Raw genomic sequence first — 24062 nt, 5'->3', positions numbered from 1 at the left:
GCGCAATTCCCGCAACTCCCTCAATACTATTATAGGCACTACGGCAAATAGCGGTGGATTTTATTCTGAAATTACTATTCACAATTTTGTGAATATTAATGGTCCGGCGAAACGGTAGATATGTATTTCGTATCCATCATCGCCACTTTAAAATATTAATATTTTACTGACGACTTCCAAAACATTTTTCGGTTATTATAATTAAAATTAAAAAAACTAAAAAAAAAGAAAAAATGAAATTAAGTTAATTTTCATTTTGTTTTAAATTGATTAATTTTTTGTTTTGTTTTTTGGTAACTATGAATATAATATGCGTTTCACAATAGCATAACATGTAAATTAATTGATCATAATAATAATAATTAATGATAATAATAATAAAAACGAGGCTGCCACACAAAAAATATGAAAATTTTTCACAATATTTATTCATAACTCAAACAAAATGAACACGTCCGTGGGATTCGATATAAGCTAATTAATTAAATGGTGTGATTCTGGAAAGTTATGATGATGGTTTTTTCCTCGGCTTTTTTTAATTGTCATTATAATAGTAGTCATTGAAATTAGTCTCGTTTCTCAGAATTTTTTCGAAAAAAATAACATAAAATTGAGTCCTTGGTCATCTTGTACATATTTCGTCTCCTTCACTTTAAAAAAGACGGAGTGTTCTGCATTACCTAGCCTAACTTAGATAGGAGTGAAGCACCTAGACTGCAGTTATGGGTTTGTTGTGCTTATATACTGACGAGTCTGGCTTTCACTGGTTCGTTACTGTTCGAAGAGGTCGTACTTCGAGTGGATACTCCATACCGAGCCGTAGTGGAGATAATAAGCTCTTAAACATTTGAACTTGGATCTTATCGCAAGTGCTTGTTCAGTCATCAGGGTTCTTGTGCCGACTGGATATTCCATACCGAGCCGTAGTGGAGATAATTAGCTCTTAAACATTTGAACTTGGATCTTATCGCAAGTGCTTGTTCAGTGCGACACTGTCTATTGAGAGATAATTCCTAGCTTGTCCAGGGCATCCTTTCTAATATGGGCGAAAAGTGTAATTGCCGTTGGAGCAAAAAAGAATGAAACGCTCAAGTCTACAAAAAAGGGGTTTTAAACCTGTTCTTTTGTAGGATGTAACCTTCAAATTACCTAGAAATCGTGCCAAAAATTAAGTGGACAAACTCGTCTGATCTGGTGTAATACCACTAACGAGAAGTAATAAGTGTAATGTTGTGTAAAATATAAGCACCACCATAAATGCAGTCTTTTCTCAAGTGTAACTTCGTATCTCTCGCCGAAAATGTGCACAAACAAACGCAATAAATTCAGAACTTTTGCAAGGTGGAGTGCATTTGTTATGCTGGTTTCCTGTTTTTTCTTTTCGCTATTAATAACGATTTTCATAGAATGACTTTGGGTGTTATGATGCGTTTGATATTTTAATTAGTTTGTGGCCGAACACCGAGAAAAATTGTTTCAACTAAAAAAAAATATTTTTCTTTTTACTCAATCTGCTAAAATGTCCAAAGAGGGTTATTTTAAACGTGCAACTGGATTCTTTCATGGTCATTCAGTACGGTTCAGATGCAATACTGCCAATTTTTAACGTTTCTACGGTTTTATGCACACAAAAAATATAAAACAAACACTGAATCGAACACAATTGGAATGTAGAAGTACGGCATTTGTGGCTTGCAAAAATATTGAAGGAATTAGAAAGAAATCTGAGAAACAGGTCGTAAAGTTTTTCGATGAACAAATTTTGGTTCATGATAATCTAGCTTGTCTTTCACTTCATTATATTCATAGAATTTTATGGAACATTTCTTTTCTTTCGTAACGAGTAATGAATTCTACGATTATATCCGAAGCGAAGAGACAATGACCATAGGAAGACTAAAAACTGTCTTACTATAAGCACTTTATTTGGTAAAGATACCAGAGTTAACTACGGAATTATTTTGAAAAGTACAAAATAATGACAAACAAATTAATTTGCATTGCGTTAGGGGAAGAGGTCGATGGTTCGTCGATCAAAAAACAGCTCCTTAAATATGCATTCATACGAACAGCACAGAAAAAATGACATGGCAAGAGAACTGAAAAATAGTTCGTACAGAAGAGACAATGTTGTCCACATATTTTCCAACAAAAGCACCTATTTAGCAGTATGTTCAATAGAGTAATATTTACACTAACAACATTGCCTTGAAACAGTGTAAAAATGACAAATTAGACGGTACAGACTCTTAATATATTACTCATTAGACACGAACAATATTCTATAACTGTGATAGGTGCTTTGCTCCCTCGCGTCCTCATATTTACAATAACTACAGCCAAACGTTTTATAGATAATGTCTTATGCTAAGTACACTGTAAAAATCTGACACAGTTTGTGTCATTTACACTTGTCTCGAAAGAAATAGCGAGATGGTTGCAATTTTTGCTGTATTATTTCGAAAAACTAATTGCAAACACTTTTGGATGCGATTAACAACTGACACTTGTGTTTCATATTTAGTTAAACCTTTCACAGACCGCTAACTCGAAATAGCTATACAAAAGGAAGACCTGAGTATGCTGAAACTATTGAAGTACAAGATTTTTCAATTATTTGTCGAAATAACTTACGAAACAAAATGTTGAAATTCCGTCTGTGAAAGGTTAACAATTCTATCAGAAATGTCTGCAGTGCAGAATCTGTTTCAATCGACGAACCATCAAGCTCCCAAGAACCATATGCTGACTGTAGTGTATTTTGAATGATCAATTTTCGTAGATATTTGAGCAAAAACTGCATCGTGTGCCCAAAAAAATGCATTCGAAGAAAAAACACGTATAAAAAACACTTAGAACAAAAGAGCTTATCAAGCAAATTGAAGATCAAAATTGCTTATTCCTTCACCACGAACGTGCGATATATATTTTTTTGGTATCAATGAAAAAAGAATGAAATTACAACACAGAATCTTATAATAAACTTTCTTTTTCGAAAAATGCATCAATTGGAAAGTAATTCAAAAGAAACAAAATATGGAGACGAAAATGAAAAAAAATAAAAAAAATTGAGATTAGCATCGAAAACACTGCATGACAATCTCAGAAATCAAAGAAACGAAACGAGAAACAAAAAAAAAATTATTCAAAGAAATACAAATGAAGAGGAAAAAAAAATAATTTGTTTTCTGTTATGCTAAGTACAACAACATCCCAATCGATTTTTTAACAAAAGAAAGAAAACAAAAAATTAAAAAAAAAATATTGCGGTAAAAATATCAAAATCACATCAAGATTATGCCTTGGAACATTACCGGGGGAATTTATCCGATTTATCGAATATACAATTCACTTAAAAAATTTGTTTATTTATGCCAACATGAATCCAAAGAGATTTGCAATTTATGTTCATCAGAAAACGAACAGGAAAAAGAAAATTAAAACGGGAAAACATTTAAAAGATGACGTGGAAAACAATCATAATAGATCTTAGTTAATTGTTTTTTTTTATGTGATGATGATAAAATTACCGAATCAATTCTAATCTAAAACTGAACATTCCGTTTCCAGTCAGATATTCATATTTTTTTCTGGCACCTTTGGCACTACACAACGAAATATATATTTATTTCAGTAACAAGAAACATTATTGGTATAATTTTTTGGTATTTAAAAAAAAAATGATTAATCGAATTTGTGTAGCCAACCAAAATGAAAACACCTTACCTGAAACCCGTCATACGTCCAAGAACCGAGCTTCATTCTACTTTTTTTGTCATAATTAATTTTTATAAAATTAATAATAATAAATCAAATGTTTGATAAAATAATAATAAATACCAAGTCTGCACATCATACGGAAAATATTCAACGTCAATGAAACATGAAGATTTATAAACAGCTGGGGGTTGCCATATAACTAGGCCTGTGTTATAGACTGTAGCTTTTGTCATAAGCGTTACTTCGTAGTTACCATCAGCGCTGTAAACAAATTTGATAAGTTCTATGATTTGTTAGTAATGTTTTTGAGGGTGGGGGTGGATGGATTGGAGAAGTTTAATGGTGAGAAAAATTATTAATTTTTTTTGTTGTGTACTTTTGGAACCTTTTTTTTTAGTTTTCTTTTATCGAATACAAATCGAATTTTCTCGAATGAAAAACGACAATTTTCGATATGTTAAACTTAAAATAAATAATTTCGAAACGAAAAAAAATAAGTTTTTTTTTTGGTTGTTTTCTCAACATTTCGGTTTTGGTTTGGTTTGGTTGTTGTTGTTTCATAATTCAGGAAAAATACAAAAGTTTCTTTCAATTTTTTTTTGTTACAAAATTTTGTCGAGTCAAAAAGCTACCGCCACATCTCACAAAACTTCTTGTGCTCAAAGTGTTATTTTTTATTTGTTTATTTCATTTTTTTTCTCAGTTCAGGGACTTTCTTATGCTAAGTATATATCGGCCAACTGTAAATAAAAGTTTCGTTTTTATTAAATATAAATAATTTTTTTCGTTTTCGTTTTAAGTTTTGGTTTTATATTTAAGTAAGGAATGGGCGAACAAAAAGAGTTCTTCAAAGTTTTTTTTTCTATATTTTTATTTCGTAAATTAAGGTGAAAAGAGAGAAGAAAAAAAAATGTTTCGTTACATAAAAGTGAAGATATAATACCGCTAAAACAAACACTAAAGCACAAACAGAATGTTGCTCATATAATAAAAAGAAATAAGCTTACGATAAACTAACAATGATGTTTTTGTCTACATTGTTTGCAAAAATAAATATATGATGTGAACGACGGCGAATATAAAAGCGTCACAAAGAACAAAATTGCTGCTGCTCTTTTTTTTGTGTTGTTTAATGTACATAATGTAAATGTTACTTAAAGAGATGGGTTGCAAGTTGCTGTGTTTTTTTCTGTTAAATTCAATTCTCTATTGTAAAGGGTTGATCTCAATTTATGGAACAAAGTGAGGCCATTTTTTTTTCTTGTGCTGTTGATTATAGACATTTTTGTCATTACATTAGACTTACATTGCATAACCTCACAATTACCTTAGTTCGCCGGATGTAGATGAATCAGTAAAATCAATTAATATAGAAAACAGATCGTAAAATTGTTCACTGTTTTCTTGATACAGTTTTTGGCAATGAAATGTTCCAAGGTTCTAAGTACATCAACAGAACATCTTTTCGAGAATTTTCAAAAAATTTTAAATTCTCCAAAATACAGCCGATGTCAGTGAGATTTAGACATGCAATTACTTCAACTGTTTTTCAGCTGGTCCACTCATACAAACAAAAGTGGTTATACATCTTTATAAGGGATAAATAATAGCGGCAGCACGTGTGGTAGTGTAGTTGTAAGAGCGTATAAAGACGTTTGAGTACTCTTGTTTGTATGAATGGGCCAACTTAAAAATAGCTGAAGCAAATTCATGACTAAATTTCACCGAGGCTTACTGTAGGCATCAGCGATACTGATGGATTTTATCATCAGCAAAAGTTTAGCTAATAAAAATAGGCGTACAACCATCTTTCCGGAGCGGAGTATAAAAAAGAGCGCCATCTCTACGCAAATACATTGGCCAATACTAAAAATGCTGTCATGAGGAAGTCTTATGTGTCGTTAGACTAACTGTTGCATCGCTCAAGTCTAGCTGTATATCGATTATTGCTCATGGCAGATTTTTCGGTTACCCTTTAAAGTATCTGATGGAAGTAATTTTTTTGGGGTACAAGTTCAACGTACCCGCCGTATGAAAGTTCGTTTGATTCTGATTTAGATTTACTGCTCCCTTGATTTTGATAACTGCACTGAAGCTTTCAAACGAATCAATCAAACTCAAATGGAACAAGGAACGGACGGACTTTTGGTCGACTCTTAGCAAGTGCATCTCGAACATTTTCCCCCCTGTCTCATTGTAATGATCCGTGACAACGTTTCAGCTAATTCCTTTCTTCTTTAACGAGTGAACATTTTATAGGCGGAATGCTGAACGAGACATAAAAAGAAGGTGACAAACAAATGAAACAACTGAATGCGTATTCCGCGCTAAACTCAGACACCATTGTAAAATAGCACAAAACAACAGCTAATATGCCTTCAAGCGTTTATGTAAAAAAAAGATCTCTTCCTGCCATAACATGCAGAGACAGAGACGATTGATTTAAAACTGCCTTCCATTTGTCTATATCAAATGCAAGCGACATACTCCACACAATATGTAAATCACAAAATATTGCAACATTCAAATTATTTGATGACTTTGCTTTCCTGGCAATTTTAGATGTCTCTCTGCTTGAATTATTATGTTTTAATGGAAACCGTTCTGTCTATTCTGCTTTCTGAGTGCACGTAGGGAGGAGGAATGGAAGGCAAAGGACTGGAGACGGTGCGACCCATTGGCTAAAAGACACGCGAAACTATGAATGGTGAACAAGCTAATTTGATTCGCCGTTTATTGAAGTTGTATGTAGATGTACTACTACATCACACACAGTGAGGAATAGAAAGCTGTGCGAAGGCATGCGAGTGTTGCGAAGTACTTAATTGGATGGTCTTCCTCGCTTTATTTATATATAAAAATATATGTCAGCTTTGGTGCTGTACCACTTAAATTCATTCATGACTCTCTTAAGCTGCTTTATAGTCATCATAAATTTTATATTAAGGATTTGCTGCACGAAATGTATGAGTTTACAAACAGTAAGTCGTTCTGCCGCTCACCTATACATAATTTTCTCGAATACGTTTTACTGAACCGGCAGTCTAGTTACGTACGTAATATGGCATGCATGACGCAAAATGAAACATTGGTATCGTTATCAAAAGTTGTAATGCCGTTCAAATTGAAGTATGTTCGATAAATTACGTAAAATATGTTTTCGTATTTCGTATACGTAACTCGTGTTATGAATGCATCAATACAAGTGACTGCTTTAATAGATTCAACGCCCTTGAAAACCGTAAAAATTCTTGTTGCTTAATATTTTTCGTTAAAAAAAATTGCAAACATTTTTCATTACCAAAATTCTCTAAGATAGGTCCCGACGAACTCGATTATTAGCGAGGGAAAAAGGAAAAAAAAAGAAAAATTCCTGCATAATCCTTTTGAAAGTGAAAGCCTCCATTAAGTATTACCACACATTAAATTGTTTGATTTAATTAAAACTTCTCATTTATCAAATGTACACATAGATCCATATAGCGCTCGGTATTACATTAAATTATGCAAAGTGAAATTGATATACATGAATTATAAATTGTAAACAGCAAAATTAGATTCTTGCTTATCCAGTTTAATTGTTATGTTATATTATGACTCATAGTGAAGTAAGAGCGAAATCAATAGTGATGGTGGTAAATTTAATGTAATTGTTAAGTGATACTAATCTTAGGGATTGGAGTCGGAAAATAGATTTCAGAAAAAGTTTCGACGCCAATTTAACGACAAAAATCTGGTCAAAATTGGTTCAATTTTGATGTTCTCTACGGTCACACGTCCATAAACGTCGGTATTATCACCTTATTTCTATTTTTATTTATTTATTAAAAAAAAGTTTTCGTTTATTCAATCGCAGTAATGTGGAATGTGACTCAGGTCGGAAAACTTTTTTAACCTGTCACAGACGGCAAACATAGTAACAGTTTTACTATCTGATCTATTACTTCATTTGATCGAAGATTTTTATATATTCATTTCAGAATTCTTTTACTTCATTTGTTTTGAACATGATTTTTGCTATATAATACCTCTTTAGTCAGAGCTTGTCGTTTAATATTACTGTCGTTGTCGATAACAGATGACAGCCGTCTGTAACAGGTCAAAAGATACTTCATGATCTAAACTCGCAGGTCTGCTTTTGAGCAACAAGCTTTGGATTGGAAACTGATTTTTTTTCGGCGAGTGTAGGGTCTGGGTAACCGAGCCGTAGCCGAAATATACAACTACACGTGTCGAAATAACAGTTTCCAAAAAGCAAGCTGTTTGAATACAAACGAGTATTGATTGATTCACAGCATCCATTGTCTATTTTATTTACTGTTCCATCCAGAATGTTCAACGTTTCAGGGACGGCAGTCATATTCACAGTATGTTTTACTATTGGATCTACTACTTCATTTGATGTTATTACTTTGAAAAATTGATTTCAAATGTTTTACTTCATTTGTTGAATTTGGTAGGTAGGTAAAATAGGTAAAAATGAAGGAAATCATGTAATGACCGCTTCCTGTGTGACCGTAAATGTAACTTCACCTTTCCAAATAGGGACAGCGAATAAAAGTGATTAAGTGTGTAGATGAAAAATTAAAAAAAGCCGTAATAGGTCCACAGCTATAAAGAACTGATATAATCTAAAATATAATTTACTTACCGCCGTAAATTTTATTCATTACAACTACATTTAATTGTGAGGTTATGTAAAGTACGTGAACACCTGAGAAAATTGTCAGTTCTGGCAAAAGTTTATGGATTTAGAAAAAATCATTTTTCAAACACAAATTATTAAATGCATGTGGTGAAACGTAACAATATTCTCTAAATTTCAGGTAGACCAACTCTATACATTCAAAAGTCTCGTTTGTTTAGCTAGTTGTTTATTAGGGCTTATTATTTGCTTTTGTTCTTTTTCCGAAGGAATTCCGAATTTTCGGAAAGGAAGAATTTGGTTAATTGTTAGGCATGGGCGATAATGATAATGATTATCGATACAGTGAACGACATCTCAAATGTCTCACTGTCATTTTTTTTCAGAGAATGTCATTGTGAATTTGCAATGACACAATAAAATTCTCAGAAAAATTTGACAGTGAGACATTTGAGATGTCGTTCGCTGTAATTATCAATTATCGATAATCGATAATTATCGACCTTTTTAATCGAAAATTATCAAAAATATATCGATAATCGATAATTATTGATATTTTGATAATTATCAAGATATCAATAATTCGATATATCGATATTTCGGTCCGAAAATCCGATATTTATCGATATATTTCGATATATCGGTATATTATCATGAATTTTCGGATAAATATCAAAATATCGATATTTTGATAATTATCGAATTTCGATATTTTGATAATTATCGATAATTATTAAATTATCGATAACGATATGATTAATCGATTATCGATAATTTCTTTCGATTGATATTATCGATAATTTTGAACACCTCCCATCCCTACTTATTATTGACTCAAATTTTATTGGAATAGGCGCAGAGGATTTTCTAAGAAATTTTTTAATTTGAATTCCCGTAGACAAGTACAAGACAAGTAATCCCAGCAGGGCCATTTCTATTTTCTTTCTTGAGTGTGAGTATCGACAGTAGTTGAGGTTGACGATAAAATTAACAGCACCAGATTTACCGGTAAATATAGAAATTATTTTTAGGAGCAACGCGTTTCGAACATGAACTCTCTACAATAGAGTACTGAAACTGGACAGTGTATCATACAAATTTTGACAGAGTAAAAAAAATGGAATTTCTTTTCATGTGACCTGTGACTCGAAGCAACTTTCGCTAGTAGTGCGTTGTTTGGAGTGAAACCTAATGTCCATTCATTCAGAGTGAAATGTCCGATCATTTGTACGTACCGGCCAACCCGACCCAACTCAAAATCTTCAACAATTGGTTCAAAAAACCAAGAAGATTTGATTTTACCTAGCCATTTATCCCAAATGGTTAACAACAGAATTTCCTCGACAAATAAAAAGAAAATGAAAACCGAAACAACCTGTGCTGACTTTCTTCTATGAATATTTGACCAGACCCCGTGTGTTTATCTCTACTCAAATATTCATCAAGTATACAATTTCATACCAGACCTTTGCGAAGCTTATGTCCCCCTGGTATTATAGTCACACGGATTGGTAAAGCCGTATTTATCGGCTATCAAATGGTAATCTGTTAAGAGTATGAATAAATTTCAAGTGGAAGTGGAGTGACAATTGAATATAAATAAATATTTTCGGACACAATGTTTACAGCTGTGAGCGATATACTATGAATGAATAAATTTCGAGCAACGAAAAGACTGGATTGAAACTTGACCACCAGACCACATCATAATAAATAGCTAACCACTTTCATATAGACGACCGCATAACAATGAAACAATTTACAATCACAGCCAATTCCTGCCGTTTTAGTTTGTATGTATTGTATTGAACCGTACACGAAAGCAAAGTTTAATATTCAAATGTAATTATGCACTTGGAGAGCTGTATGAGAAATGATTATTTGTAGCAGTTTCTTTTCATATTTGCTTAGTTTAGTGAAACTAATTGATAGTTGCAGCAACAGAAAACACAAAACCCAAGCGACTATCAAAACAGTGAGCACTATATACGAGTGAAGCTATAATTCGGTACACTTTGTTCAGATCTGTGATTTCTAATTAAAAAAGTTTCCGTTCGTTATGATCAACAACAAGTGTTGCATCCTTTAAACAAAAACATTGCACTATCATCGTTCTATTAAAAATTTTTGTTTTCCTCTTTTCTCTTTTTCTATTTACTAATTTTCCATCCAACTTTCGACATTAGATGCATTTTCATTTATTGTTTGCTTTTGTTTTGAGAAGCAGAATGATTGGTATTCTACGGCCAAAAATATGAATTGGCAATTAGGATATTATGTAGCTGAACGAAACCATAGTTTTTGCACACAATATCGAAATGCGAGAATAACTTCAATCAACGAGTCTTATCGATCTGCCAGTTTTGCAGACTATTTCAGGGCTTGTTATTCTATTTAGTCTAAATTCTTTAAAAATTGGTAAAACTTAAGAATTTTCGGACAGATTACGCTCGTTTACACGGCAATGTAAACATTTGCGACGTCTACGGCCATAACCTGACCTAAAGAATTAATTCTGAAAAATTCTTAAATTTAACAAAAAAAAATGGAAAAAATTCCGAATATTTTGCCCTAAACTCATTTTATTTTCAAGGTAGTACAAATTAGCAGTTCGGGTTAAAAAATCGAGTCAGGGACGAACAAGAAATAAAAACAGTTAAACGTCCATTCAGACTCCTTTTGCGCCCTTGTCTTTTTTACTTAAAATTCCTATATTGACATTCCTTCCGGGTGGAACTTCCTGGCTTGGCTAAGTTTGAAAGCACTTCAAGCAAATTGTTCGACACACACTTTAGTTGCCATTTCAGACCTGAGTCCATTGTCTTTTTTACTTAAAATTCCTATATTGACATTCCTTCCGGGTGGAACTTCCTGGCTTGGCTAAGTTTGAAAGCACTTCAAGCAGAATGTTCGACACACACTTTAGTTGCCATTTCAGACCTGAGTCCATTTACTTCTTAATGACTAGTTGGAATGGTTTCCAATCTTAAAATTTTATGGAAAATATCTGAATTCGCAGGAACTAAGCTGAACTTACATGTCAACACAAAAGACAATTTACATAATTCCGAGTTAAAAATTGTTCATTCCTCGAAAATGTATCGAACCAACGCACTTCAAGCAGAAGTGGTCCTCTAAATAGGGTACTGAAACTGGACAGTGTATCATAGAAACATTTTTTCATGTAAAATAAAGTACTTTCGGCATCTGACCACTATTATCACTCATGCTTGAAGTGCGTTGATCGAACAATCGATAAGATTTTCGGATTTTTTTTACAAATCACCCATTTTACAGTGTACTTTTTAGATGAGTAAATTGATGTGAATCGTGTAATCTATGTCCAATTTTATTCCGAATAGAACCGCGATACGATAGTTTATTGTATGCCGCATATGCATTTGATATCTGTCCACGAAATTCGAATTCCAAACCCAAACTCTAATCAATTACCAAAACTATTATGCACGCAAAATTCACAAACAAAAAAAAAGAAACGAATTGCAGTCCCTACATGTGTATACACACTAATATCCAGCCCATTCTATCCACTACGAATATGATGTCATTTTGGATTTATTTGCAATTTTGCTATTAATTGAACCAATTGTTCAAAAATAATTCAATTACGAAAAAAAAATCACTTTGCCGATTGTCACACCATTCAAATGTTTAATGTTTGATTTATTGCAATTCTATTTTTCCGAGCGCACTTATTTTACCATAAATTTCATCGTTGTGTATAGGTATCGTTGTTTATGTTTAATCTACATTCTATTTTTTCTTACAACGCAGTCAAGTTTTATTCGGAGCACTTTCCATTCCACAATAACATTGCTTCCCATTCAACCCCTTAATTAACCATTCATCTGAAGTTGTTGTATTATTTATTATGAACAATATGGAAACAAACAAAATTATAATTGAAGGGAAAACTCAATGGCAAACTCTCGCTTTTTGTGAATGTGGTAGATGTGGGTTTTATAGATTATAGCCCCAGAATGGGAACAAAAGCTCAATATTATCTAACCATTTGTTCGAATATTACTCGATTTCTAAGACATTATTTTAGCTTTAGGTTATTGTATGAATATTGGAAAATCAGATCTTTTCCAACCAAAATTTTATAATTAATTTCTATAAATTTATAACAAAACGATGAAAATTAAGGAAAAAAGTAAGTCAATTAAGATACAGCAAGCGCGTCGTTAGGCCCGTAGGATAATTTATTTAATAATGGCAACTGCTACGGGACCAAATTCGGTATTTTCAAACAGTCACAGTGACGTTTTAAACGTCAAAAGCAGACATATGAGGAAACAGTACAAGTTATCTGCTTTGACTTTGTAACCGAATCAATGAAGAATCACTTACAATAGAGTGTTATGATGAAAGAGAAAGAAATATTTTGTACCCCAAGGCAAATTATAATAAACTGGTCTTCGGTCTTCTCACTCACATCAGAACATGTTTAAAGAGAAGCAAATACTATGACAAGTACCCCAAAGCCAGTTATAATTAAATGTTCTTCGGTTTTCTCGCTCTGATCATAACACTCTATAATTTTTTTGACGTTTGAAATGTCACTTTCGTTTCCAACAGATACATCTAACCTTTAAGAAAAATACCGATGTTAGGAATCTGTTTATCCCAGAGGGTAAATCCCCAGGTAAACTCTGAAAGAAAATCTTTTGGAAAATCTCAAGTTCATTGACTTTCCAAAAATGTCCAGGATGCCAAAAGTTGAAGAAAATATTTGTCCAAGAAAATCTGAGGATTCAAAAAAAAAGTTTGTTACTTAAACGGTTATCCGATTCCATATCTTACTCTGTGGGAAAATTAATAAACATCCTTGGTAACATTATAGATCTAGAAATTGCTCAATGTTATTACAAAGCCAGTACCAACATTCTTCACCGAAAAATATCAAGATTATTTTTAGAATGTCTTGAAAATAGCAGAAGAAATCCAATAGCCCCCTATGGTTCGAACAGGACTGAAAAACGCCCCATTGATCGAAATAACGGGAGATAAATACTGAGAATTGTATTTAAAATGGAAATGATTAAACTTTTGTTTGGAGGAAGCGTTTCTTAAACAAATTTAAATGAACAGCTTCGAACTTCAGTTTAAATAATGAAATTACAAAAGGATTTAATAAAATAAATGTTCCATCGTAATTGGTAACATAAGTTTGATAAAAAAAAAATGATTGGAGCAGAATAAGACATAAAAATTAAAGAGCAAAAAAGAAGACGAGAGAAATCGAAACTCGTAGATGTTCGACGATTTTTTTCATTTCATTTTTTTTTTGCTATTTCGTACACTTTACGAAAAACTTTTTAATCAACTTTATAGAAAGAAATATTCAAAGATAAGTTAAGAAATATGAATTTTGTAAATTTTAATTGAAAAAGTTTTCTTTTTCGCTCTCTCATGAGCTTACTTCATTTCCCGAAATATGATTTTTCGCTAACTGGAAAAAAGTTAAATCCACACTCACACATTTCTCACATAAAATTTTCAACAGGCCCCCCCACATTACACCACAAACGCAGTTATTAATGTTGACTTAAAGTTTTGTTCGTGTAATTACAATTATTCAAAGCTGTGAAGTCACCGTCAAAAGTAGTCATGGTGACAGATTTGGTGTCCAAGTGTTACACCTCATCTCATTAGATATAATTGTAGATACTTTATGAATGTTCAGCAGCTTGAGCTTTCATAGTGGATATTAGTGTAGTGTAGTAACAGTTGCGCAACGTTTAGACTGTGAAGTATGATGAAAAGACACTGTGGAAAACAAGTCAACTCAATAGATAGTTTCAATGGTTAAAAGTGCTGTGAGTAGAACGGTCACATATGTCGACAATACAATCCTGGCTTCCCTAACATTTAATAACGTACAAACATGTCAAAAATTTTATGGTAACCCAAAAAGTTCCTAACAGTCAAGGCTGACATCAATTTCACGGGTCTGTTAATCTTGAATTGCGTTTTTTATACGAACAGAACAATCATTGCCGAAAAGTGAAAAACACAACCACTCACTACAAATTTCTGGAACTGCTTCAACACACTGTCTGTAAGTGTTAACCAACTTTATGCTGTTATTAGGTGTTTTATGGACGCATATGAAAACCCTATTGTAAACCGTTGAGTTTAGAACTGACAACTGACTACCATAGTAGAAAAGCACTTCTGCTAACTAACCACTACTCCATTCAGCGAATTGTGGAATTTACATCACAAAGAGTTAAAGTTTAAAAAAAAGCTCGACAATGTGCGAAGGTTGTAGCAAGCAATAGATTGCAGAATATGAGAACAGTAAGATGTCAGTGGGTTTATATGCACTTTTGCTTCCACGCTACTAAAGTGTTGGACGGTTTTGTCGGGTATTTGTAAAGATACAAAGTTTCCTTTCAATTATTAGATTCAGAGGAACAGGTGTCTGGAAACTCTACTTTTTTGAGAATGAAAAAGAAGCTATTCAAGCCTATCATTACAATAGACAGACAATAGGCATGTGAAACAGAAAATTGAGGTCGACGTCAGTAGCAAGGCCTATTATTTGTGAAATTTAACGAATATTTGCGACATTGGAAAAACTTTTTGAAAGTGAAATTTTGGTTTTTAAAAGATTTTAATGTACACACTGGTTTGGTTTTGTGATTTTCGTTATACTTAGTCCGCGGGGCTTTTTTTATCAGCTTTATGAAAATTTTGCGACGATCTACGAAACTTTGAGAAATTTGTGAAATTTAACGAAATTTGTGAAATTTAACGATATTCGTAAAATTTAACGAAATTCGTTAAATTTAACAAAATTTGTGAAATTTAACGAAATTTTGCGAAATTTAACTAAATATCGCAAAACCCTAATTTTATAAATTTGGAAAATTTCACAAAGAACAGGTCCTGTGGTCAGTGAAATTTAGACACGTATTTGTATCAGCTGCTTTTCAGCTGGTACACTCATAAAAACGAAGTTGTTTATACGTCTTTATATAAATAGTTAAATAATTACACAAACGAGCGTGGTACTGGTAAACCTGTATAAGGACCCAAAAACACTTTCATTTGTATGAATGGGACCAGCTGAAAAACAGCTAGACCAAATTTATGTCTAAATTTCACTGACGTTTCCTGTGAGAAAAAATTAAATTCAAGTCGATTCGACATACATTCGGATTTATATTATCCCTTACCATAGTACCACTAGAGTCATCATGAAATCGATTAGACGCGGAAATTCATCTATCAAATGGTTCACGAAACAAAAAGCGAAAATGATTGACCAATAACAATGTCCTGCCTCTCGAGAAAATCCTGTCCGGCGTAATAGTTTTCAACATTTTTTTTTTGTTGTCTTGCAGTGTAAGAATCGTAAAATACAAAATCTTTTACTGATGGTTCCCCATCCCTCCATCATCGTATGTTTGTAGCAGAAAACATTTTTTTTTCTTTTTCATAATATAAAAAAAATCGTTTTTTATATGGTAAAAATGACAAATTGCAACATTGTTCCACTTTTCCGGTCTATTTATTCAGTGGTCAATAAAAATAAATCACACGAAGGATAAAAATTTTTATTTTTTGATTTATCTGATTCCAACAACAAAAAATGAATTATATTTTAGAAAAATATTGTTACGTTTCGCCTCTTTTTATTTATTTTATTTATATTTGCTATAGCTTGCCTCTCATAGTCGTTCAAGTAAACAGCTACACAGTTTATGGTATTAAACATTTAACATTATATGTGTGGATGATAGTTGATGTAATAGTGCAATAGAATAGTGTGTTTTATTCTACCACGTGTGTGCGATATAACAATTTTTATATACATAAGAAAAGCGTGTAATATTACAATAATAATGAGAATAGGTTTAAGAAAATGAAATACGAAACAAAATGTTTTATATTGAGGAAATTTTATGGGTAATTTTGGCTGTTTTTTTGTATTTTATTATGTCTTCCTTTTGTAGCACAATGTTGTTGTGTATTACAAAAACAAAATGTGTATAATATATACAAACAGGAAGGAAAACGCAAATCCTATTCCAATTTTTATGTTGATTCGATACGAGAGAGGAATTACTTTTCTCTTTCAATTCGGGATGTGTGTGGTGTGGTTTCTTTATTTTTTTTTATTATTATTTTGTAATATGTGATTTGTGTGTAGTTAGTATTAATATATAAAAAAGAGGAAAATTTATTTACAAAAATATTTATAATATTTATATAAAATCGATACAATAGAACAAATTGGTGTGAAGTAAACAACGGGAACGAAAAAAAAACGAAATAAAACGAAAAATAAAAACTTAAAAACGAAATCAAACGAAAAGTAAAATAAATGAAAAACCCAGAAAAACACTTACCATACAACCATCATATGTCCAAGACCCAAATTTCATTTGACTTTGAAAAAATTAATTTATATTAAATTATAAAAATTAAACATTTTGCTTTATTAAACTGTGGAGAGAAAATGTAAACGGAACGGAAAACAAAAATGATAAAAATTAAAAGTAAACTTCTCAATTCGGTTGTATGTAACACAAAAGTACGAATCGTAATACAATTTGTCTGCACTTACAATCTTACAATCAAAAAAGTTAATTCGAAAAAATAAACGAATCAAATCGATTAGCCAAAGCACTCCCAACAAGATGCGAAGATACTGCACAAGAAAAGATGCCCAAAGCAAGTTTGAGATGAGCTTCCGAAAACATTAGCTTCCAATTTACAATATTTTCTTCTTATGAACAGAAACGGGACACGCAACATTAGCGAATTATATGAAACTTCATTGTTTTAGCTCCGTTTCAAATAGGTTGACGATGGTTTTTTCACATTCACTAATGAAGGTAAGGCTGCCTTCAGGTTACCAAAATGTCTGATCCGATAATGGAATAGACATCAAGGTATTTTCTTTTGCCAATAACAGAAGCGTTTGCAGATATACTGCTCAACTGTGTCCATTTTATGTGCACATAGGTCCCAACGCAAATGAGTAATTAGGATAATGTCTGTATATTAATCAAAATAAACAAACAAGTGAACGAGGTTCTGTGCGGCTTTAACTACAAATACAAATTGGATCAGTTCGTTTTCCTATTGCTGTGAAGATGCTCCTTGAAAAACGAGTGTCCCGTACAAATCCAATTTTGTCTCTCACGTTATTGCTTGGAGTGCATTGGTTAATCAATTTACCAAAAACATATTACTGACTTGATCCAAAGCTCTAATCACCGTCCTGTTAACAGCAATGACTACTTGAGCTCGAACCGCAGGGCCTATTGAGGAATTCAAAATTACCAAAATTACTTAAAATTAGCAAAGAATTATTTGATAATTTTAAACTCCTTAAAACAGGCCCTAATTTCAATTCTCCAAAATAGGCTTGGAATTGTCCTCGTTCAAAGTCTCCACCAATAATACCTCTATCACAGAAAACGAAAATTTCGTCTTGACAGTATGGCATAGTAGGGCAAATTTTTAGCAAATTTAGCAAATCTATTTTCCAAAAGTAGGCCATGTGGCCTGTCATCTGTTATCAATAACGACGACAAAAATAATGGCAAGCTCTGGGTAATATGATCGTTTTAGTAAAACAAGATTTGAAATCAACAAATTAAAAATATTTTGATCGGTGGAAGTAATAGATTCGAATACTGGTCATATGCTTGCCGTCTGTAACAGATTAAACCGTGTAATTAACGAAAAATAAACAGCTTGTTTCAACAACAAGTAAATCGAGAATCACTGACTTTATTTCTCGTAGGTTCGAGTCCTAGCTCAAGTAATCATTGCTCTTAAGTGTACCAGGCATTTATTTATGGTTTTTTAATAATAAATGTCTAAATGTCTCGTGTAGCAGTAAAAACAAAAACTAAAAAAAATTCGGATCAAACATCTGACGAATGGTTTGCCATTCAAAAATGATGAGTGTAATTTGATAATAACCAAAAAATTAAAAAAATATTATTTTTTTTTTTCAGTAAAACCAAAGTTAATAAAAAAAATTTTTGTTTTTGCTTTTATTAAAATTTAAAAATAATTATTACCACGTTTGTTCATCAAATGGAAAATATTCTACATCTATTTCACAAGATGATTTGTATATGGCAGGAGGTTTCCATTCAACTAAACCTTGAGAATATATAGTTGCCTTGGTTGCTAGTGTCACCTCGAAGTTTCCATCAGCACTATGGTTTTACATGTAAAATTTATGTCATGACCTAGATTACAAATATAAATGACGGGAAGCGATATTTTGTTGATGAGCTTTTCAGAGAGAGAGAGAAAGAGTGAGCGAGTGAGAGAGCAAGATAGAGAGAGGTTCTTATAAATTTCTATGGAGTTTTAGTATGAAGTGTAGCGCACTCTTTTATATTGTTCTATGTCTTTTGCTTAGCTTAGGCGTTTATGTTATGCATGTAAGGAAGGTAATAATATATAGGAGATTGCACTCTAAAAAGAATTTTTTTATATAAAAAAAAACAAAAACGATGAGAATGCAGGTAATCTAAGACAGCGCATCACAAAGACTTAAATGCATTTCGTAAATGCCTTTTACCTAAAGAAAGTAAAATATGAAAAGAATAAAAAAGAAAAGAAAATTTAACACAAAATTTATATATGCAATGATGATGTATATACTATTAAGATAATGTAACAGTTAAGTATGAATAATCTCTTTTTGTATTAATCGTTAAGTATAATCTTACGTTAGATTTTAGTACAAAATTCGTTCTATTTTCTGTATTAAAAAAAAAACATAAATTACGAGCACGATTTTCCACAGATATCATTTATCTAGCTCATTACGTACTGTACTGGCGACGGTGACAATTTTTATATTTTCTTTTAATTTTCCTTGCACAGTTTGTTCATTCGTTTTTCCTGCTAAGACTCCGAAAAATGTCAGCATTTAGAATTCATTGCATTCTCGTTCATAAAATTTTCTTTAAAGAAATAATATTTTCCTTCAAGACGGACGTACACTATTTTCTGTGCCGAACGTAACACTTAATAAAGTCCAACACAGAGTGTATTAACCATGCACAAACAACTTTCAATGTATTTTAGTTATGTGACCCACATAAATGTTAATCATTTTTACTTTCCAGTGTTTACTGCTGCTTTTGTCGGATTTATGCCACTTTTAGTGTCGAAATTCGGTAAATCTGTCGAATAATTATTACCGTCTAAAGGTAATATAACAAAGTTACATGGCGATGACGGTAAATTGAACGTTCAAAGCGAACGTTGAGATCAAAACCAATTTACATTTTGGTAGAAACTATTCGCAATGATTGCCGCTTGAAAATTACAAGATTCTGTTAAATCATCGAAATATTATTCACACATTGTGAATCACAGGCAAAATTTCAATTTCAATGGAATTGGTTTTGCAGTTGTTGGGTCTTTGTGTGTGCTCTCTTAAGAAAATATTCTGTTGACTCGAGCGGTGATAAAATTTGGATGAAAATTATTTCATCACAAATTTAGTTACATGTTCGGCGTACATTGGGTAACAGTGGTTGGTGGAATGCCAACACTCTTAAAAATTTCAAAAAATTTTAACAAATTTTAGAAATTTCATAAAATATTCAAGAAAAAAGTTGAATTTTGAAAAACAATTTGCAAAAAAAAGCTTTACGAAACTTATGTAAGCGCAGCTTACAAAGCTTGCCAAAGTTTGTCAATTAAAAGATATCTTACGTTACTCCATCAAATGTGGTAGACACAGAGATCAATTGTAGCTTACAGAGCCTGTCAAAATGCGAAATTTGCGAAAGTTTATGAAAATTCGCGAAAACATTTCTACGAATACTACAGGTTGCCCTAGACAACACCACAGTTTAATTAAAAATTTCGCCGGATGGAAAACGAAAATCACTTCTTTTATTAATCATAGCGAGAATCATAGGGTGCTGAAAGGTTGCTAGGAATCTCGCGCCGCGTCATTCACAATAATTCACATTTTGACACATTTTGTATAAGGAAGATGTCACTTTGTGAGTTATTGTGAATGACGCGGCGCGAGATTCCCTAACACCTGCTGAAAAGCTTGCCACAGATTTTTCTCTCTGTAAAACAGCAGGAGCGGCTACAATTTATATATACAGGCAGAGAGACGTACATAAAAAACAAAGTGTTAAGCTCTAGTCAATTCAGGTCAGCTAATGATTTGTTCCTGTAAAAACTTGTCTCTTTGAACTCACTAGTTGAGCTCTAACTTTCACGGTTTGAAACGAATCTATTACTTTTCGAATAATGCAGATTTTGACGAACAAATTCAAATTTAAATTTATTGACTTACTCAGAACAAAAAAGGGAAAAATCTTATACTAATGCCCAGGCGAAGTAAAAATGGAGTTAAATAATAGAGTTCACCAAAACTTTCAAAACTAACTTTCAAATTGTTTTCGAACAACGTCAAATTTGATGAAAATACTGGTAAATCGAACTATTTTTAACGCTCAACCTACAATAAATAACATTCATGAATAACCCAATAGCATTCTAAGAGTATCCATCACATCCAAAGTAACTTTAAATTGTTATTTTGAGCAGGTAGAAAAGGACTTTTTTCAAAGAAAAAGTTTCTGTTGTGTATCATGATGACCTTAACCTCTGGACTATGTAGCATTTCTTGCTCAATATTCACTAGCTGAAATTTAAAGATTTCTTTCCCCTAAAGTTAGTTCTAGTGTTATTTTGAAAACGTGTCATCGTGTGAATCGGCAGTGACATTCTCAGGCGCCGCGTCGGAATGACATTATCCAAAAGGACCAAAAAACAGAGATTGTCGTAAAATGAAATTTTGATATGAACAAAGTGACTGAAAACATTCTTCGACTGATCGACAAGTTCAGAACTAATCCGAAACTTCTACGAAACACGTATTTCCATCGGCACCAAAAACCAGTCCATTCATCTAAATTATCAGATCCTTATTCCTTTCAGCAAATAAATCCATTTTGAATTAACGCATGAATGCTGGGGCTATAACCGAAAAAAAAGTAAAAGGCGAAGAAATAAAAACAAACTTTGATTTGGTTTTCCCTACGCCGAAGTAAAAATAAAAAAAAAAAATGAGAAGAAAACTTTTAAGAATCGATTTTACGTGTATCAAGCAGCAATATTTACCGCACAAAAAAAAATAACGAAACGAAAGATAACCCGAAAAGTACATATACATCCAAGAGAGCTAGATGAGCATATTCAATTCAATTAGATTACCTTACTTTTTCCCCGAAAATTGTTATCTGTTTATGTAATGCCTAGAAACTGGTTCGGATGCCTAGGATGTTTTCTATACCATTGTGTATCGGTATATATCTTTGTGGGATAGGTGGAATACTAATAATGCCAGAAACGTATAGAAAAGTGTATATCAATGTGTGTTACTGTGTTATTTTGTGTATTTATATTGTCGGAAGAAGAAAATCAAATTAGTTTAATTTTAAACTTTTCAGCATTAGTTGAGGTTCGCTTCCATATACAAATACAATACCTCTAGGTTAGTCACACCAGTTAGCATAGTAGCATTGTCGGTGGATGCATAATATAATGTTATGCCATACCCTTTTACATACAGACAATATGAACATTTTATTTTATACACCGAAAGCGAAGAGGAGTGGTTATACTTTGTTAACCAATTTATTTTCAAATTTGTTTCTCTTTTGGTGTTGAATGATTTTGAATGGAGGGATCTCTCTGTTGTTTACACATATAGATAGATATATAAACGTGTTTATAACGACGGATATTCGGATAGATTCAAAGAGGCTCCTGGTATTTTATGCATGGGATATTATGATTGTATTTATTCCCTGTTTATTAGGATCCGTATATATATAATAGACGACGACGGTTTTGGTTCTGTATATAACGCTTTCATGAATATTCCTGGGTGTTATTAATTCAATTTTCGGTGTATATTGGAAATGGACTGTGGACGACTGGATTTTGTGTTTACACAAAGTCTGGGGCAACACATCACATTTAATAAGAATGCAAAAAATTATTTAGTATTGTTAAACCGATCATCCGTTATGGTGTTATGATAATTTTAATTGATGTTTTCGGTATAAATTACATTCGACAATGTGTGCCTGCGCGATGTTTTGTTAGCGTGATTTTATTGCGGCTGTTTTAGCTGCATTGTTTCGAATGTAAATTTGCAATATGACAACTGGGTAAAAAAAACTATCAATACAGAACAAGGCATCAAATTTAAATATTGATTAGATCGGGTTTTGTTGTTAGGCCGTGTCACGTGGTACAATCAAATTAAGCTTTCAAATGGCTGTGTTAGTTTTGCGCTGCTATTCCATTCCAACGTAAATTCAATTTTTCGCTGGAAATTCCAGTGAAGTTCAAAACTCACAAGGTCTTTTTGAAGGTAACTGTGTATAACAATTAGTCAGGAAACACTCAATATTTTTATAATTTAATTGTTTTCTTCATACAAAATAGAACGATTCTGCGTTTACAGAATTTGTTTTCCGATAATTAAAATATTTTTAAAAACCATTTTAATGATTTTGCATTACTTTCTATTAAAAATTCAAAAAGGCTGTCAAGAGACTGTCAGGAGACTGTCAGTTTTTTAGAACAGATTTTAGAACAAAGGCACATAGGAGCCATGTCATAACATAGCCGATTGTTGTTCTTGCTACGTTAAATTTGATGTGAGTTTTGTGTATTGTCATTTCAATTTAAAAAATATAAAATTGCGTTTTTTCCATATGTTGTTGAAGGATTATCTTCCTAAAATTTTATTTATAAAAATAAATTATAAAAATTGGCAGTTTCCTGACAAATTTGATAAAATACTCTTTCCCTCGTGGGGAATAAGCAGGGACTTTTTTTGGGTTTTTTGTGTTTTTCCACAAAAAATGGGAAATTTAGAGAAAATTAAGGAAAACATGGAAGAATTGAGAGAATATGGAAAACGGTTTTCTCAAAAATAGTCTTTGGATCTCTAGAATAACATAGCCAAGAAGGTGTGACAATTTTTATTTAAAAAAATCTAGTAAGAAACCACATCAGGATGTTTTTAATAATTTCGACTAAAATACTTTGTTTAATTGAATTTGTTCTAATATTACCAACAAAGCCTTCCAGTTGATTAACGTAGCTCTATATTGAATAAATTATAGTTTTTAGCTGAACAAGGCAATCTAAGTGCTCCAACAAACAAATATAATTTTTCAGTTATTAACAGAAATAATACGTACACCTTATGCACTCAAAGTTTTCAGTACTTTGTTTCCTTCATAAGTTTTTCTTTCTTCGAGAAACTTAATATTTAGTTGACAAACACTTATAGAATTTGCAGTTAAAGCTTTCTGTATGGAATTGCTGTACATTTTTTGGTTGGAGATCAGCGTGAATAGAATATTGAAGAAAGTTCAATTTATTCTTGTAAATCTTTGATGGCAGATTAGACCATTGTAACCTTCACTTAAAGTTGTCTGACTTAAAAAGAAGATTGGTAAAAAATTTATGAGGATTTTCGTTTGGTTTATAAAATTTGTTGAAATGCAATTAAATTGTAAACAATTTTAATCAAATTAGTTGATTAATTATTACATTTAATTAATTAAATTAAATTAAATTTGTTAATTTAATTAATTAAATTAAATTTGTTAATTAAATTAATTACTTAATT

General features: G+C 32.0%; 1 protein-coding gene across 3 annotated transcripts in view; it reads right to left on the bottom strand.

The window, feature by feature from the left end:
• The window catches only part of LOC119069688 (acetylcholine receptor subunit alpha-like), a 128244-nt gene that overhangs the window by 64001 nt on the left and 40181 nt on the right, over positions 1-24062 (bottom strand). The window contains exons 4-5 of one of the 3 annotated variants that reach the window (XM_037173813.1): positions 18439-18579; positions 16750-16789 (exon numbers count right to left, since the gene is read on the bottom strand). In XM_037173813.1, the coding sequence (XP_037029708.1) occupies positions 16750-16789; positions 18439-18579 (181 nt within the window). Of the gene's footprint in view, positions 1-3726; positions 3767-3840; positions 3982-16749; positions 16790-18438; positions 18580-24062 lie in introns of all 3 variants that reach the window. The other 2 variants (XM_037173812.1, XM_037173814.1) reach the window with 2 other exon arrangements.

Source organism: Bradysia coprophila (genome assembly GCF_014529535.1).
Source record: "Bradysia coprophila strain Holo2 chromosome X unlocalized genomic scaffold, BU_Bcop_v1 contig_39, whole genome shotgun sequence".
In the NCBI taxonomy this organism is placed as follows: domain Eukaryota; kingdom Metazoa; phylum Arthropoda; class Insecta; order Diptera; family Sciaridae; genus Bradysia; species Bradysia coprophila.
The sequence above is the reverse complement of the archived record's forward strand: the minus strand, read 5'-3'. Positions and strand labels throughout refer to the sequence as shown.